General features: G+C 39.9%; 1 protein-coding gene across 1 annotated transcript in view; it reads left to right on the top strand.

Annotated features, from left to right (window-relative positions):
• ZNRF2 (zinc and ring finger 2) overlaps window positions 1-13903 on the top strand; it is a 56827-nt gene extending 42924 nt beyond the window's left edge. Inside the window, exons 3-5 of the mRNA XM_074839712.1 lie at window positions 10145-10250; window positions 10981-11058; window positions 12239-13903. Coding sequence (XP_074695813.1) covers window positions 10145-10250; window positions 10981-11038 — 164 coding nt within the window. The 3' untranslated portion in view covers window positions 11039-11058; window positions 12239-13903. The remainder of the gene's footprint in view (window positions 1-10144; window positions 10251-10980; window positions 11059-12238) is intronic.
• Window positions 13904-17724: the final 3821 nt, after the last annotated feature.

The following is a 17724-nucleotide window of genomic DNA, read 5'->3' as shown; positions in this document are numbered from 1 at the left end:
CATTCCATCTATATTGCAAGGGTAATTGCATTTAAAATAGGAATAGCTTGTAAAAAGCAGACTGTCTGCTGTGAACAGAAAAGACAGACAAGTAAAAATTACACAGTGATTTATATCCCTGTCCTGTTTATGCATGTTGACACCAGACATTCAGTTTTAACTTGGAGAAGGCTGATCTTGAGCCTGCTGGGGAAAAAAGCACCCTGTAGGCCTAGCACCTGGCACTGGGGTTAATAAGCCAGGCTTTATGTGCACTGAGTTTTGGCACCAGTGTTTTCATTGTGTGTTGCTCAGTAATGCATTGTATCTTCCCTAAGAATAGTGTCTTAGTCAGACACACCTGTTTTTCTCCTGTTTCGAGCTTAGGCTCATAGTTTCATCTTTCATGCCATCTTCCTTAGTGCTCCCTATGGATTCATTTTGCAACAGATCAAACCAAACTCCTCTGCAAGCTTGCAAAGAAAGTTATTTGGCCAATGTTAGAAGGCTAGAAAAAAGACTTTGCAAAACTTACTGTGCTCAGGGCACCTATAGGAAGCCTGGAATAGGAACTTGAAAAAAGACAAAGTGAAGAAAACACTGAATCAAATCCTACATCCAACTTCAAAATAAGTCGCCATTAAAGTAGCCCATGTTGCCCAGAGTAATAGGATAGCTAACTGCATCTGAGCTGCTTCTCTTCATTCCCTCTCTGCCTCTGCTCTTCAGGGACATGATTGCCCTATCCTTTCCTTCCATGAAGGTTTCTAATGTGCCTGCTTCACCTACGTTGTGTTAGATGAGAGTTCCCATAGATTTCATTAGGCCAGGATGTCCCCGGCACACTCAATTCGTTGCGGACCATTACTAGAATGAAACTTCTTAACTGAAAATCATCACAAAGCAATTTCTCTGGCTTCTGACCAATTTCAGTGATGGTGAATGGTTGAAGCCTTGCCACTTGGAAAAACTGTGTTCTGCAATCTTTTTAGTCTCCTTTCGTGTTGGAGATAAAATAAGCTTAGTCACTTTAAAAAGCTGATTTCCCAACCTCAGTGGGGATGCTCTTATACAGTCACATCAACATCCTGCCCTTGGAAGATCTTTCTTTTCCAATTTAGATCTTTCCTTCAGCTTGATCAGAGACAGCTATCATTTGTTGTACCTATTCTACCACATCCACACTCTGCTTTACTTTCCAAGTCTTTGTGAACACTGTTGGTGATACCATCCACTCTTAATATGGGAAGTTGCTCATTTTAATAGACTTACAGCATCATAGTCAAGTCTTCTTTCCAACCATAAAGCTATTTGAAGAGAGCTGACTCTGCATGGTATGTGAAAGGAATTCTTCACCTTCCTCCTGACCACAGTGGTATCTTTTCCTCATTAAATCATTAACTGAGATTCCCAAGTGATTTACTACCAGAAGAAGCTTCTGTAGATAAATACTCTTGGGGTCTTATGCCTGGTTGGTTGTGGTGTTTTGGGGGGGGGGGGGGGGTTTGGTTTGTTTTTTTGTACCTTTGGGTAAAGAAGTCATCAGCTATGCAAGGCAAGCTGGGCTTCAGGCCTCTCATTTTTCTTGAGTGTGTCCCCCTTGGTGACAAGACTTAATTTCTGTCCGTTGCTCAGGGGGAAACCGTATGGTTTAGCCACCTTTGGACTGGATCTCTGGATTGCAATCCCAAGTCCTCAACAGGCCTAAATTGATTTTTTTCATCTATCATATCAGTTTCTTAGTGCTGGTGCAGATTGGCAGGTACATATAAGTAGCTCTTAAATATTTTGCTTTGTTTTACTCCTCAAAGATAAGAAGCATTGTTTAGCAAAGAACAAAAATGATGAAAGATCTGGTTCTTTCTTGCCTGCTTCTGTATGTTTCCTTCATCCCAGCTATGTCCAGCTCCCTGTAAGAAACAATCCTCTCTAACTGCAGCAGACTCTTTGTCAGCAATACGTGCTGGTTGCCCCTGGCCGTTTACTCAACCACTCCTTCTTTTGTAGCATATTTGTGGTGTAAGATCCTCTTTGATGGTAAACTCAGCCTTGAGAAGTGTAAATCATTCTTACCCGATGGAGCCAAGGAGGACGTATTCCCCAAGCGATAGTTCCTTACACCGTTTCCTAAGGAGTCTTATTTTGCTGCTGTTTCGTTTCTTGTGGGTTTGCCCCTTTACGTGCTACTTTTGATTTAACTCCTGACATTTAAGATTAATACCCGATAACCTGAGAGGTCATGTAATATTGATTAAAACCCAAGAAAACAGCCTAAAGGCAGCTTCCTTGTTCCATGCGCTGCAATAAGCAGCTTTTGTTTCTGACAGTATGTGCTGGGGTACACCATTCATGATGGGGTATCACAGTAGGGCACTAGTTTGGTACTGCTGCATTCAAGGCTTTTTCACCTAGTTGCCTCCTGGTGAGACAGTATTTAGAAGTATTTTCATCTCCTAGGAATAGTGTTTCTGAAGGAAGCAGGGGAAGCCTTGGGACAAACACAGCATGCCAAGGAAGACTATTCAAGAACAAGTTACCCCTTGGGTCATTCAAAACACAAATATACATCAGTTCAGTTGGAATGGGGACTTAGTACAGAATGGGTAAGGCTAGCACAAAGTTTCTTTACATCATGTTCTGGAGGATGAGACTGTTTATTTGTGGTTTGTTTGTGAACAGGTGCAGCTCTTTGGCTTGTATCTAGACTGAAATTTGACAGTTTAAGGACATGGTACTTACAAATGTGGTGAACAGAATTTATCTTTAGTCAGTGCAACGGGAGAAAGTTGTTTAGCTATCTTGAGACGACTTAATGTTCAAGGGCATCTCAAACTGCAAGCAGACTGATTAAACAGAATTTGGAAAGCCTGTAGCTTAAGCAGAAGTTTCAGAGTCAATCAGATGATTGTCTCTGTGTCAAGAGCAAATCTTGAATCACTGTGGAAACGCATAGTCACTCTGGCAATAAATCTCAAGACAGGAGCATGTTTCATGTCCTACTGGGTTGGTAAATTTTATTTTGTATGAGTACCTATTTCACCCCAATGCTTTCTACCAGAAGTGTAAATATGGACTGAGAAAGTTGATGTGCTGATCCCAATAGCATAGGGAGTAGCTGTGGATGTTGTTGCTCGGCAGTGAGGAGCTTTATTTCTCGGATTACTTGGCCTTTTTTCAAAGCCTAGCCCTTCACTGGGAGTCCTGGGATGCAAACTTGACTTTGTCTGTGAGCAAAGTATCTTAATTAATTGGACATTGTATGAAAGCTATGTTTATTTAAACTTGGGATTTAATTGGGTTTTTTGCAGAATTGTAGCTTGTATTGCCACCACGTATCTTAAAGTTGCAGATAGATTTCCATTGTGGCCACTGAAGCAAACCTTTTTACAAAAGAACTGTTTCCCTCAGTGCACAAATCCCTCTCCCCTTTATATTATTTAGTTTTCCTTATTAGAATTGTATCCAGGTAGCTGGGACTATACAGGCTTTTATACTCATCCTGCTCCCTAAAATGTATTTTTAGTGCTACTCTTTCAGGTTCTACCTTTATTCGACAAAAAGTCAGTATTTTTTCTCTACTATACACCCAATCGTTATCTCTCTGAACAGGAAGCATCTATTTCTCAGAATTAGCTTCTGAAAGCTGAGAATGTCCCACAAAGATCTAAATCCAGTTCTTCAAATGTTGGGTTAGCTGAGAAACAATGAAACTTCTGCAGCCACATCCCTCTAGCTCAGCGTGATGTTGCGGTAGAAGTATTGCCATGTAAGCCTTGCTCTGCAAATATTTTTCTTGTGCGACTTTCACTTTGTGTGCTCCCACCCCTTTACCTCTGTGTTTTAAGAGGAGGGAGCACCAAAGACTGTAGGCAGTATTTGTGCAGGAAGTCTTTCATGATGGGTATCTGTTTGTATATAGATATCTCAGTCTTGGACCAACACAGAGCAAGGTGAGAGGGAAGGGGGAAACAAGGATAATGCTTGGACTTCGAATAGGAAGTTGTGATGGGCTGCAGTGTTGCAAAGGGGTGCAGTGAGATGCCAACACACCTCCCACCCCCACCACCAAATTCATCAAATGCTTTGTCAAAATTTGAGGAAGTGTCACATTTGTTGTAGCTGGTTAGTTTGCTTTAGAGAGGTTATGTTTTTGTGTATTGTGGTGGGGAAGGTGTTTTTCAGATTGCTTAAGTTCCAGGTATTATTACCACGCAAGTTGTGCAATGGTGTTTGGGGTTATTGTGCCTGTTGGAAATGCACAGAAAGTTGCAATGTTTGGGTATTAGTTTTTTCAGCAGTATAAAAGGGAATTTGGATTGAAGTCAGTCAGGAGAGCTGAATTCTGAATTTCCACATGTTCAACCTTCTGGTATTGTGAATCCTGAAAACCGCTTAGCTGTGGTTCAAGTAAAACCACTAGGTGTTAAAAATCTTCCCTTCTGCATCTGATTAAGAGGTTCTTCCTTGTATTAGAGCAATAAGAAATGTTTCTGCTCAGGAACCCACTGCTTCTTCAGAAGGTGTGTTCTTCTCCAAGAGCAGTGCAAGTTTAGTTTCTGACTGTGAAGGTGCAGTCTTCATATGTGAACCAAGCTAATGGCTTCAGCTCTGCCCTGCTCGATCTGCTGAGAGACCCCGTAGCTTGGAAAGCTCTGAGTGGCAAAATAAGCATCTTCTGCAGTGCAACTGAGTGATCTTTCTCTTACTATTGAGGGCTCTGAGCATTAAACAATCAACTCTCCTTCAAAGTGTCTTTCTGCCTCAATTTTTGAGCAGCAGCAGAGGGCTGACGTGGTCATCCAAGAATGATCTCTAGCTGGAGCATGTTGAATCAGGGATGTTCTGCTTGTGGCAGCCAGAATACTGAAAACCAGGTAGAATGCCAACGAAAATGCTTGCTCTCCTAGTAGTTAGGATGGACTAGGAGAGAAAGCTTTTGTTTGCACCCAGTACCAGGTTGCAAAGATAGTTACTGAGCTGCATGAGAGAAGCACACCCTGCATAATGGTCCCTTTTCCATCCATCCCAGTGTCGTCTACTCCCAAGGATATTAATCCCAAGTAAGAAGGCTGTCCATATTATTCATATTAGATAGAGGCTAATAACGCTGTCTCTTCCTTCTTTCTCCAATGTCTGCATTGCAACAGTAAATGAAATGAGATGAGATGATGGGGGGGGTAGGAGGAGTGGTAAAAAAAGTAGGTCTAGAGAGAATGATATTTTGGGGAAAATGGGTGTGAAGAGGAGGAAAACATAGTAGAAAATAGCTGGAAAGGAATGGAGGGGGAGAAAAACAGATGCAGCAGAAGCTGGAATGATTTAGTAAATCAAATCAGTAACATTTAATAAGAGCATGTTAATCACATACACATACATTTACTGGCTACTGAATAATGTGCAGGTCCTTCTTGTCTACTTATTTTTGTAACAGTGTAAGGAAAAGCTTTGGGTCATCCCAGAAGGTGATATCAGTAAAAGTGTAGAATAAATTCCGCCATGTGGGTGAATGCATGCTATACATATGAAGAAATATGTTGTCATCTAGACGTCTAGAGCATGATGTACTCCATTTATAAACAAGCAAAGACAGTCTCCAACTCTTAACTGGGAGAGTTTTTAGTAATCAGCAACAAAAATGAATGAATGTGTAACGGATAGATGGTAATATGTGCTATTTAATGAAGTTTCATCAACATTTTTTTAACCTCTTATGGCTCTTGTTCTACCAGTTTTGGTGCTGAGAAGATACAGTTCAGAAGGTATGTTCCAATTAAGTTTCAGTTGTACTCCTGAAAGGGTACACTCTTGTGGTGTCCTTCACTGTTAAGCTAGCAGTGGTGGCAGCTTCCACAGATATTTAAGCTTTTAAGTTTTAGAAAAAATACAGATATTTTGAAAAACTATCGTACTGGATTAGATCAAAGGTCTTTCTGACTTGGTGTTCAGTTTCCAGTGAATGCCTAGAGAGAAATAAAATACTGCAGCTATAAGGCGATATCTCCCCAAATACTGTTGCTGCCTCCATGATTTGTGACTTGGGGTTTCCTGAGTGTAGAGCTATATCTATCTGTGTTTTAAAAAGAAAAAGCAGTAGCACAGATCTTAATGACTTAATCCATAAGGTATGTATTGCATGTGCTTTTGCAGTCCTCAGTTTAAAGAGAGATTATTTCATCACAGGCATTGCCTATAATTTTTACCATGGCTGAGTTGATGGCTTTGATAGTTGTTTGATGTATTTTTCAAAAGTTCTAGCCAAAGTTTTTAATTGGTAAAGTGTGTGCAAAATTGCCAGATGATTGTATTTTAATTCAGTATTACCTCTTTTTCTATAAAAGCAGGAGTGGAGGAGACTTTCTTTTTCAGTAAAGATAAAAGAATTTTAGGAGGAAAAATGATGGACAATCAGAAGCTAAAACAGTAGGATTATTACTCGGGATAGAGGAGAGGAGGAAGAAGTGCTTGAGCAGACACCAGGAGGGAAATACTACATCTTTTGGCAGATTTAATCTTTGACACCAGTCTTTGGCTAGTGAGTACTCATTCAAATAGCTGGGAAGGTGGAGGAGTGTTTACCTCCTATTTGGTGCAAGGCAGATGGATGTGGGGGTGTGGTGAGTGTTTGTGTATGTACCCACATGTGGGCGAAATGGAAAACTGTGGCCTCTGCTTACTTCCTCTTCCCACTTCCATTTAGGTAACACAGTCATATAAATGTTTTAATCATAACAATGATGAAATCTCAAACTTAGGCGTTTTTTTTGAAGAGAAAAAGATGTATCCGCTGAATCACTCTACTGCAGGAAAATAGGAAAACAAAATCTGCCAGACTGCAGTGGTTTTGTGCAAAATGATTTACACATATTTCTGTAATGGATACGTTTAAAAGTCAGTGTTAAATGGTCCTTAAACTGACTTCCATCTGGTATAAGCTAGTGTTGGTACAGGAGAGTGCTGTATAAAACAAGTACATAACAAATTCTGACCGGATCCAGGTCTAACAAGTTTTTTCACTCCTTTTTCTTTATTTGGGATTGATGATCCGAATCACCTAAAGTGGTCAAAAGGGAGTCAGACCCAAAGTATCATAGGTCTTTGAAGGATTTGGTTTTGCTGTCATCACTCTACATGTGTAATGAATGATGAGCATAATTATACGGGTTTGGAGTCTGTTAACGTGCAGTGCCAAGTTGCATGCAGGCATTTATAGCAGTTGGGTATTTTGTATGAATTCCTTCAGTATTTATGCTTTTCTCTTGCATGAGAGCCTGGTAGGATTCGTAAGGTTAACACAAGAAGTAGGGAGTGGCGACTCCTTGTTATTTCAGAGGAAGAGCAGCATTGAAACCAGTTAACAAAATCTCTTCTGCAGGGGAGGCAGAACTCCACCGTGTTTCTGAGGCCCCGTCCACGCCAGCCGTTGTGAGCGTTCACACCAGGTTCCTCTGGCACGACTAGGCAAAGCCTAGTGTGTGTCCGGCAGCTCATCCTGGTGGGAAAGCCTGGGATGAAGCCAGGGAGGATGGCAAGCTGTTTGCCTGGGACTTGTCCAGTAGGGCCAGTATGGCAAGACGGAGGGAAGAAAAGGAATCTCAGACACCTACGCCAGGGCTAGTGGGAGATACAAATGTTTAAATTGGCATCTTGCCCTAATGTTAGCCAAAAGGTGCAGAACCTTGTTAAATTGCTCAGCGGGAGTTCAGACCCAAGCGTTGTTCAGTCTGGGGAGTGCACGATAAGCCAGACATGTACAGTAGAGAATGATGGGAAAGCAGTTCACAGGAATGTTTTCCTTTATAAATTGTATTTTTATTGGACAGCTTTTTAATTTTTGTCATCAAAGCTTGACTAAATGCTTCCCTCTTGAGAGTGCTGAGTGAGGGAGGCTGGGGTTTAATTTGCCTCAGGTATCTTAGTGCCATTTTGTTTTGGGTACTAGCTGCTGATCTGATAAAGTGACTCCATGGCAGAAATGGCTTTTATTAAGTATGCTATGTGTATATGATACAAGCTTGAATTATTCATGGAGCTTCTTCCTGCAGCCTAACTGGGAAGAGAGTAGATGTGCTCATAGGACTTTTGGCAAAGTGGTTGTGCAAAGGGACGGTTTAGGAGGGTGGTGTTTGGGAGCCTCAGGCAGAGATTAATATCTCTGTAGCAGGACAATGCTGTCTGGAGAGTCTTTGTCTCCTGGTGTCAGATATTAAAGTATCTTTTTATACAAAAAAAAACCCAAAAAACCCAACCCAAAAAACAACCTCGAGGAAGTATTTATCCATAGCACCCTCTTCTGGGCAAGTTCTTAGTGTCAGGATTCTGTAACTACAGATGAGAGTTTTTAAGATCTTTTGTATTGTTTTAAATTACTTTGTATCTTTCATACCTCTAATGTTCTTGAAAGCTTACATTTTCTGATAGAACAACAGAAGAAATTTCTTAATATGATGCCTACCAATAATGTTACCGTGTGTAAAATACTTTTTTTTTTTCTTCATTGTGGTGGATATATATTGTTTGTTATTTTGTTTTGAATATTTTTCTGTATAACAGATCACCTCTGTTAAATACTCTTCACAATTCCTCATGAAGATGCCACACACGCCACTATACAGTATTTAACCAATGAATATAGCAGAGACTGAAATAAGCACTGTTTTAGAAACCCAAGCACCTGCAAGACAGCTTGCTGTCATTCTAAGGGAAACAAGGCAGACCTCATTTAGTCTCACTTTTTGCTGTCATGATAGCTTTTTAGTTGTCTGCTTGTCATTTTCTGTGTGTTTGGAATGCCATAGTGATGAGTATCGGAGCCACTGGAGAGAAGAGCATAGAGCTGGTGGTTTCGCAGTCATACCTGGGAACTGTACTCTCCATAAACAGTTCCTTTGGCTCCTTTTGGTTAAGAAGGGGAAGCTTTTCCCATAAAATTGTGGAAATTTGAACACGTGGGTTTTACTTTGCCGAGGGTGCACCTTTCTGGTCTGCCAGAGATTTCCAGCTTAATTGCTACATGGTCCCTTGTTGGGAATGCTCTGTGCACTGCGTGAGGTCGCGTCTAACTGGGACTTCTAACCTGCTTCTGGCAAATGGGGCCTTATGTGATCTCCTGTTTTGCTTTGTGCTAAGGCTGAATTCTTCATCCCACGTTCTGGCTAAGCGAAGTGTCCAAGAGAGAAGGTTTTTATTAAAAATAATATATTTTCCCAGAAACTTCTGTGTGAAAGCCAACTCTTGTGCATTCCTAGTAACTTATTTCTCCTCCTTTGTTATGGGACTTGGTAACGCTACAAAAAATTCAGTATCTCCAGGAATTTAGGGTCATTGGAAAACTGATGGAAAACTCCCACTCCTGTGTTGCTAAAAGTTTGCACACTTCACTTTGAGGAGAAGGTGAATGGAATGTGCTAGAGCATGCTGACATGGTGAGAAGAGGAGGTTGAAGGTGTGAAATATGAGTACCAGCAAGACTGGTAAAAGAAAGCCAGATATATAGAAGAGAGATGAGTAGGAGAGCAGAAAAATCAAATGATAGGCTAAGTGCTTAGAAGTTAAGATCTTTACCTGGTTAATTACCTGCTGTGCCCTGTCTAGAGAAATGTTATGTTCAGTTCTTGAACCTAACCTCCATAGTGAAAACGAAGCATGAGGTCAAAGGTATAGCGAGGAAAAACCCACCCAGCGTGAATCCTCAAAGTCCTGGAGGCGTTACGCACCATCTCTACGAAGAACCCAACTTCTCCAAGGCTTAGCTCTTGGGGTTGGCAGCACAGCATGTGTCTGCTGCGGCTGCGTGGTTCAGAGTGCGGGTTTCCAAGGTCAGATCAGAGCAGCCTGTGTGGTGGTATAGATCTGCTGGGAGAGTATGAACTGTTGATTATGGCCACCTCTCTTCTCCATATGGGTGTCTTCCTACAGGACTTCATTTTGAGCTACAGCTGTGTTGTTCAGGCAAGACACTGAATCATAACCATATTTTAATTTGAGCTGCTAAGAGGTCTCCCATCAGGAATCTTCAGTCAGCTGGTGTGTGACTGATCCTCACCTTGACAGGACTTTCTGCAGGTCAAGAAGTATTTTCTGTAGCTGTCCCTAATGTTCTGAATAAGGAATATTTTACTTACAGTAGTCCGCTTTTTAACCATTTAACTTTGTGCTCTTTCTTCAGAGGATGTGCTGAGTAAAGATGCTGGGGAGTGTGCAATATGCCTGGAAGAGCTGCAGCAAGGAGATACTATAGCACGGCTGCCTTGCCTCTGCATATATCATAAAGGGCAAGTATTCCTCAGGATGCATATGAAATTCCAGAAGGTTGCATTTATTGGGTAACTCCTTAAAGGGAGTGCTTAAAAGAGCACTAAAACTTAGTTTGCTCTTAGTTTGTTTTTTAAACGTAAAAAGCAATAAAGAAACAACAGCAGCAGCCCTAAAGGTGTTTTTACAACGACATCTTTCTGCATCTCCACCAATGTATTTGAAGTCAGTTTTCCCTGCTGTAGTGTTCTCATGCTTGCATGAAAAGCCCACAGGAAAAATCACCTGTATGGGGAACATCATGGCCAGGGAGCTTAGGCTCTGTGTGTTTAAGTTTTGCTAATAGGCTTGGGGGGGAAACACTTTTTAAACCTGTTTCATACTTGTTTTCACAAGTGTCTGTAATACAGGAAGTAAAATGTCAATGAATGATACAAACGAGATGATAGTGTTAGTAGTGAAGTAACCCGTGTATAGAAGATGGGTAGTAACTTGTAAAATGCTTCCTTAGAAAATTTTAACACTTAGGAAGTTTAGTTTTTCAACAGTATTTAATATCCAAATATTATTGTGGTTTGGGGTTATTAAATTTTCCAGTGATGTGTGTATGTATATGTATACTTCTTTGTATAATATAAAATCCTTCTAGTCACTGGAATTATGAGAAACAGATTTATATTCATATCTTACTGCTAAATGTTACTGAGATATTCATGTCAATTGTTTTCGTTTTTGTCTTGCATCCAACAGCTGCATAGATGAATGGTTTGAAGTAAATAGATCTTGCCCTGAGCATCCATCAGATTAAGACAAGATTCATATTTTTAGGTAAAACTTATTTTTAGATGCGTACATTTCAACAATAAATATCCTGATTATCTGAAATAACTCTTTATGCTATTTTTTTTAATTTGTGAATTTGCTACTGTGTCTCAGAACTGCAATATTAATCAGTAAGTGTTGACGTATATTGAAATATGTAAAAGGTTTCTGCATCCTTATATGGCATGGTCTGAAATGATGTATTCCAGTTTTAATACTGGAAAGTGGCAAGTCAGTGCCAATAAAGCTTTAGCATTAACTTTTAAAGAGTATTTTTTCCATGGAAATGAAAAAAAATTAAAATAATACAATTGTGTAATTTTGGATTGTTCCATGAGTATACTGGCATTTATTTCTGACGGAAACTCTTGGAATCATATGAAAAAGTTGAAACTAGGTATTTTCAAAACCACCTTCGTGTTAATGCATTCCAGAATGTTTAAAATATATAAATATTAACATGTTTCTATCCATCCCATCTCACAGAGGTTCACATTTTTCCAGCTTATGTTTTGTGTTAATGATTGCAGATCTGCAATTGGTGTCAAAGGTTTAAAGGATAGATTTATTCTTCTGGTTGACTAGTTTGAAAACTTTATCTTGAACTAAACTACTGCCTCTAAGCTTGGCAAAACACACCAACAATCATCATAATTCTTAGAGAAATGGAGATGTCTGAAATTCTGGCTGGTAGCTGAGGGTTTGGTTTTGTTGTTCTGATGGGAATTAAAAAAAAAAAAAAATCTGAAGACTTCATCATTGGCAGTTATTTGTTCATTTGTTTCATCTTGCTTCCATGAGTCTGTGTTGCAGGTCACATTGCAGTGCTATGGTTGTTGCAGGGGTAGCAGAGAAAACATGAAGGAAGAAGGTATCCTGCTACAGGGATAATTGCTTTAACCTCAGGGCAGTGTTAGCCAAAATTAATAAACAAACACATTTCCTATATGGCCCCCAACAACTGAATTGTGGAAGAAGCCAACATGCTGTTTATGAGCACATTTGTCTCCACATGCTCATGGGTGTCTAACCTCACGTTAAATGCTGTTTGCTTTTTTTGACGGCAGAGATGGTGATAACTGGGGGTTTAAGGAAAAGGGGAAGGAAGACAGAGTGGTTGTGCTCATGCTGTTTGAGTGTGTTATATACTGAAATAACGATACTTTGTCTTCTGCTTTTTCAACAGCTGCTTCCACTGATCAGAAAACGTACGAGATGTGAGGTTCCCTTGCTGAACACAGCGTGCCTGGCTTGAGACTTACCGTTCTTTGTGGCTGAAAAAGGCAAAGATGGACAGTGACATGGAAAAAGCATAGCAGACACTGGTTACTTGCCAGTAGTGCTCGGTATACCAAACACTCATGCAAAGAACACACAGGGATTTTGAAAATGCTGCACATTCTGTAACAATCGACTCCCCACAGACATTACTGACACTGTTTTGTATTGAAGGCCAAAGTTCCTAATTTCAGCCTAACTTCTGGTTCTGTGAAGAAGCGGGTTATTGGACATGTTTCCTACTGCCTCAAGTGGAAGCGGAGACATTCGATACGTGCTATCTGAGACCCTTGTAGGAGGATGGCCCCGATTTTGAGTGGGAACATTTTCACCTTCTCGTTGGCTGAAGAAGAGTAAATGGCAAACTAAATATGATCTAACAGTGTGACCTTAACTTACTGAATTCACACCCTGTTTTACGTTCTTCACTTTTTTCAGGAACAGAAAACATAAACTTCTCTGCATAGGAATACTATATTTCAAAATTTTGTAACTAAACCTTTGTCACAATGCAGTCCAAAGAGTAAAACCAAGACAGGTAACTAATTTATATTGATCAAGCTATAGGGATTGTTGAAATCTGCACATTGTATTGCTATTTAAGAAACTAAAACTTCTCTTTTACTGCTTGTGAGTAAAAACAAAAAAAAATGCAGCAAAGCAAAATCTTACAGCTATGCAACTTTTTTTTAAATAGGAAAAAAAAAAAGAATTATTACCAGTTTTAAGTGCTGCCAGTTAAGGTAATTTGTTTAACGGGTATTTTTTTAAAAATGTTTCAGGTAATTATTTTATTGTACTACTCTCATCTCCAGGCTGCCTCCTGAGGTGTAAATGAATAACTGCAAATGTGGGCATAGCAAGAGGTTTTTATAGGCATTGGTGAGATAACATCGAGGTGGGATTTGTGTTTAATTTTTAAAACACGCCAGTTTTTGTTTCCTTGTTTGAACATTTTTTGATGGCAAGATCTGTAGTACTTTGCATCTAAATCCTTGGTCTCTTCATGTGGAAACCAGCATTTGACAGTGTGGTGTGGTTTGGTATTTTTTTTTAAAATGCACCTGCATTTGTTTAATTTATTATTATTTTACTGTATTATATTGGTATAACCAGGGCTCCACAAAACACAGGATGTCTCTGGGGGGTACACCAAATAAAACTGTGGATAAATATTAGTTCCCATAAAGTATCATAGTTCAAAAAAAAAAAAAAAAACACAGGAGAAAAAAAGACAAAAACTGGAATGAACAGATATCAGGGCTTAGAAGCATACTTTTTATATCAAGAATTAATTGTAGTTTTTGAATTTCACCGCACAGGGAGAGTTTATGAATATTTATTAGCGACAGCGTTTTTAGTGGTTTCAATAGTTCAAATAAATTGCACAACACTTCAAACGTTTTTCTTGTACATACATAATTCTGCTTTTCTTTTTTTGTTTAAGTACATTTTTCTCTCTGTTGCTACTGTGATTCATATCAAAAAGGGCAAAGAACAGGAGCAACTGCTGCTATCTGGAGAACAAGTTCAGTGCATGTTATTAAACTCTCCTATCTTGCTTGCAGAGCAATTCTTGCCTGGATAACATTTTCTCCTGAATGTTGCTCTGTAAAATGCCTTTGTTATGCTGCAAATCTAAAGGAGTCCAAATTAGATTAATTATTGTAATCGCCGGTGCAGTTTCTACATTTTTGGGCTTGCATCACTGGTTTCAGCGAACGTGTAACTATGGGACCCTGTTGTATTCTCTTTTTCAGTGGGAGCAGAATCATTTTGTCACACTTTCAATTCTGTAGTCACATCAAATGTACAGTTATTCCCTGTACAGATTCCTTTTTAGCCGAGAATATTTGTGTTGCCTTGTATTATCGGGGGGGGGGGGGCGGGGGGTGGAGGGTGGTGAGGAATTACAGCACCTGAAATATTTGAATAGTAGTGTGCCTGCAGGCCCACTTTTCCAATGTTTTAAGTTCCTGCTATCTTCTGAAAGTAAAGCTTTTGCATTTGCATTGATTTAATGTTTACTGTTGGCTTCATGCCTACAGAAACTCACCTGTAATGATGTAAAGGGGGTAGGTAAGTGTTCTGGTGTCCTGTGCCCCAAGGCCATAGATAGCCTTTGGCTTGGGGATTAAGTAGGTAAATATTATAAACATAAATCTGTTTACAATTTAAGATCAGTTTTGGTAGTTCATATTTCTAGTTAATTTACTGTTTTTTAAAAACATTGATTTTCTGTATTCAGATGCAAGTAGCTGGTTTAAAGACCCAGCAGTTATCACTGCTGTCCTACATTTAGGACCAGTGTTTGAAAAGCATGCCACTAGCAATCGCACTGGTGCGTGGTTTTGAAGGTAAGAGTTGCTACTTCCATCAGCATGGTAGAGCAGCAATACCTTGGATTATTGGAGGAACTGATGGGAGGTCAGCCTTAGTTCCTAGTTTGGCATTCTTGGTATCCATAAATCTCTTCTGAAAGGCTGTGGGAGGTTTTTTGGTATCAAAATCGGTAATACAGACCAAGCCTAGAATGATGGTGGAAGCGTGAGAGTGATGCTTGGGTTTGAAAATGCCCGTGGAAATTCACCTACGTAAGCTTTCTGTCACCCTCCAGCTGTGTTGGTCAGTTGGCGATGACCATGCTGTAGACGTAGCTCTAATCATAGGCAATACCTTCATTTTAAAAACATCCTCACAGTGGTCCTGAATCATTGTGCTTCAGAGGGGAAAATAAACACCAAACAAGTCCTGTGTCTCGATCAAGGAATACCACACTTGCCCACAAGAAGCAATAATTTAAATTACGGTGCGATATGCTTCTTTGCCTGTAAATATATTGAGATTGCCAATTCTGTGCTGTTTCAGAGTATTTTCTGTCATCTGGCCTATATCTTCCCTAAGTATGTAAGGGTGTGAAATAATTCCCATACTCAGGTCTGCCATAAACATGCTGCTTGCCAGAAGGGGAAGAGTAGACTCAACACTGTCTTGAAATGTGAGATTTTTCTGAACTTGTAACATACCCATATATCTTGAGTAGCAACTTGTGTTTTGAAGTTGATAGTGGAGGTGGCTATGAGTTGGATTGTATATAACTGTATCCCGTACAATACCAAGAGAGCCATGCTGCTGTCAGCACGGGGCACCCATTGTCCTGTCTCTTATAAATCAGTATATCTATAATAACACTTCCCTTTTGAAGGAGGTAGCTAATTTTCTTTCAAGATGCACGTTCAATGATGAGTTTAGTGGGACGTAAAAGCAAAAATATGAAGCACACTGCAAATTTGTGGTATTTTGGGGAAGAATAAAACCTAAAACAGATGGTCTTATTTGTAATCAAGTTAATGTCATATTCAAGGGTAAGTGTACTGCAGTATTTTGAAATGGAAAGTGTGTAGGTGATGTACAAAGATGTGGGTGGATACTTGTGACCGTTTGTTTCCCCTGCTCCCCCCCCCCTATGGTATAAAGGGGGTTTTATGACCAAATCTCAAGATTTATACGTTTATCCTAGTTCTTAATGTTAGGAGCATAGGCTTTTTAATTAAGTCTTCGCTGAAAGGCTGGAGAGATGGTAAAACTGACTCCCAGAAGACTGAAATCTCAGCAAATGTGGGAAAGATAATTTTTATTCAGAAATCTGGATCTTTGGTGTTTCTGGATGGATAATGTCTAATATATAAGATGTGCTTATGGACACTTTTAGTATGCTGCCTTTTCTGTGTGAGGGCTTCAAAAACTTGCTCCTTTTCTTCTCTGTTCCACCAAAGGCAGGGAACTTGTCACTTGAATGTTACTACTATCTCTACATAAACAGCAACAACACAGAGGTTGGTTTTGATATAAGCCATGATCTCTCTGAGTTTCTGTGAATTTTAGCTGCTTTCCCATATTGAAAGAGAATATTTGTGTGCAAATTTGGTATTGCTGTCTTGTACCTACTAATTTTGCTGTACAGTTGGGAGTTTCCTGCCGAGAGACTACTGTATACCCAGGAGTGCAGCAGTGCTACTATGGATCTTCCAGCTCACCTTTGCCAGTGGGGGATTATCTCATTTTTTGATAAATGCTGTATTTTATGATTCACTTTCCACCCTTCTAAGCTTGAAAGTCATTTTAGTATCAATTTCTTCTCCTCTTCCTAGCTGAAGACATGATACGTTTTAGGCCATTTTCCTTCAGTCTTTGGACAGGTTTTCCATTGGCATCAGCAAAAATAATGTAAGAGGTTGTAGTTGGAAGAGGAGGGCTTGTTATAGGTTTGCTACAACCCAGCCAAACATGTTTTTTTCCTGCAGCAGTGTCATCAGCTTGTATCACTTAACATCTTGTCATTCAAGATACTCTGCGTGAGAAATTCATGACAGAACTATGTCTGTCTAGGATTTGTTTCTTGAATGTAGAACTTATGTTTCTTTGTATAAATTAACCTGCTTCTAAAATCGGGTTGAAGATGTTTTAGCCTGTTGAGGGGGGGTGGGGAAAAAAAACCCAGTCCTTACACTCAAGTTGTCTCAAGTTGCATTTGGTTATCTTACCACACTGTTCGGCTGGCTTCCCAAGCTGCTGCATCGTGTTCTGTAAAGTCATTTCTCAATTAAGTGTGTCAGAGCTGATGGTGGGATAAACTGTAAAATGACCTCACTGTGGGGCATTATTAGTTGCTGAAGACTTGCTCAGGTAAACCAGCGTAGGAATATCCTGCACCTGAAAAAGGTTGGACTTGGTTCTGTCTGTAATAAGTTGCCAGTGTACAAGAAGTAGAAGGCAGCAAGCCCGCTAGCTGATCTTTCTGGCAGCTTTTAATCTATGTATGTTTGTTTGAGAGACTTTTGCCCTTGGGTGTGCTTTGGCAAAGATTTTGCAATGATAAGTAGGATTTGCTTGATTCTGGCAGAGTTTCAAGTGTAAGTAACCCGACGTTGCAAGAACATAATCTGTTGCTGAATCCTGTTCCTCTTGTTTTCCCTCAAATCTGTCCCTTTTATCGCTAATTTGTTATATTTAATAGTAAACACTTCTCAGCGTGACTGGTGTCACAAGCTCTCAAGGTGTGAAATGCTAACAGGAAGAGACACCAAGGTGTGATTCTGTGCTTTTCCTGTACATATTAAGACGAAGCGGAAGTATTCGTTACCGTACAGTCAAGAATTCTCTCCTAGCTGATATTGCCAAAGCACTATAACTTTCAAGGAAGAAGGGAGGTGGCTTAAGCTGTAGAGGGGATGTTTTCATGAACTGCTTAATTTTAAAAGCTGCAGCATCACACTGGAGTGGTGATCCGGCATTAACCTTACCACTTGATTGCGAATCTCATTCTGGTTCTTCCTACCCTTTGGCAAGTACCTGCTGGTAGGGAGCAGAGTGTATATTCCCCCTTTTGATACG

The sequence above is a fragment of the Strix aluco genome, chromosome 1 (assembly GCF_031877795.1).
Source record: "Strix aluco isolate bStrAlu1 chromosome 1, bStrAlu1.hap1, whole genome shotgun sequence".
In the NCBI taxonomy this organism is placed as follows: domain Eukaryota; kingdom Metazoa; phylum Chordata; class Aves; order Strigiformes; family Strigidae; genus Strix; species Strix aluco.
This window is presented reverse-complemented; position numbering and strand designations above follow the sequence as displayed.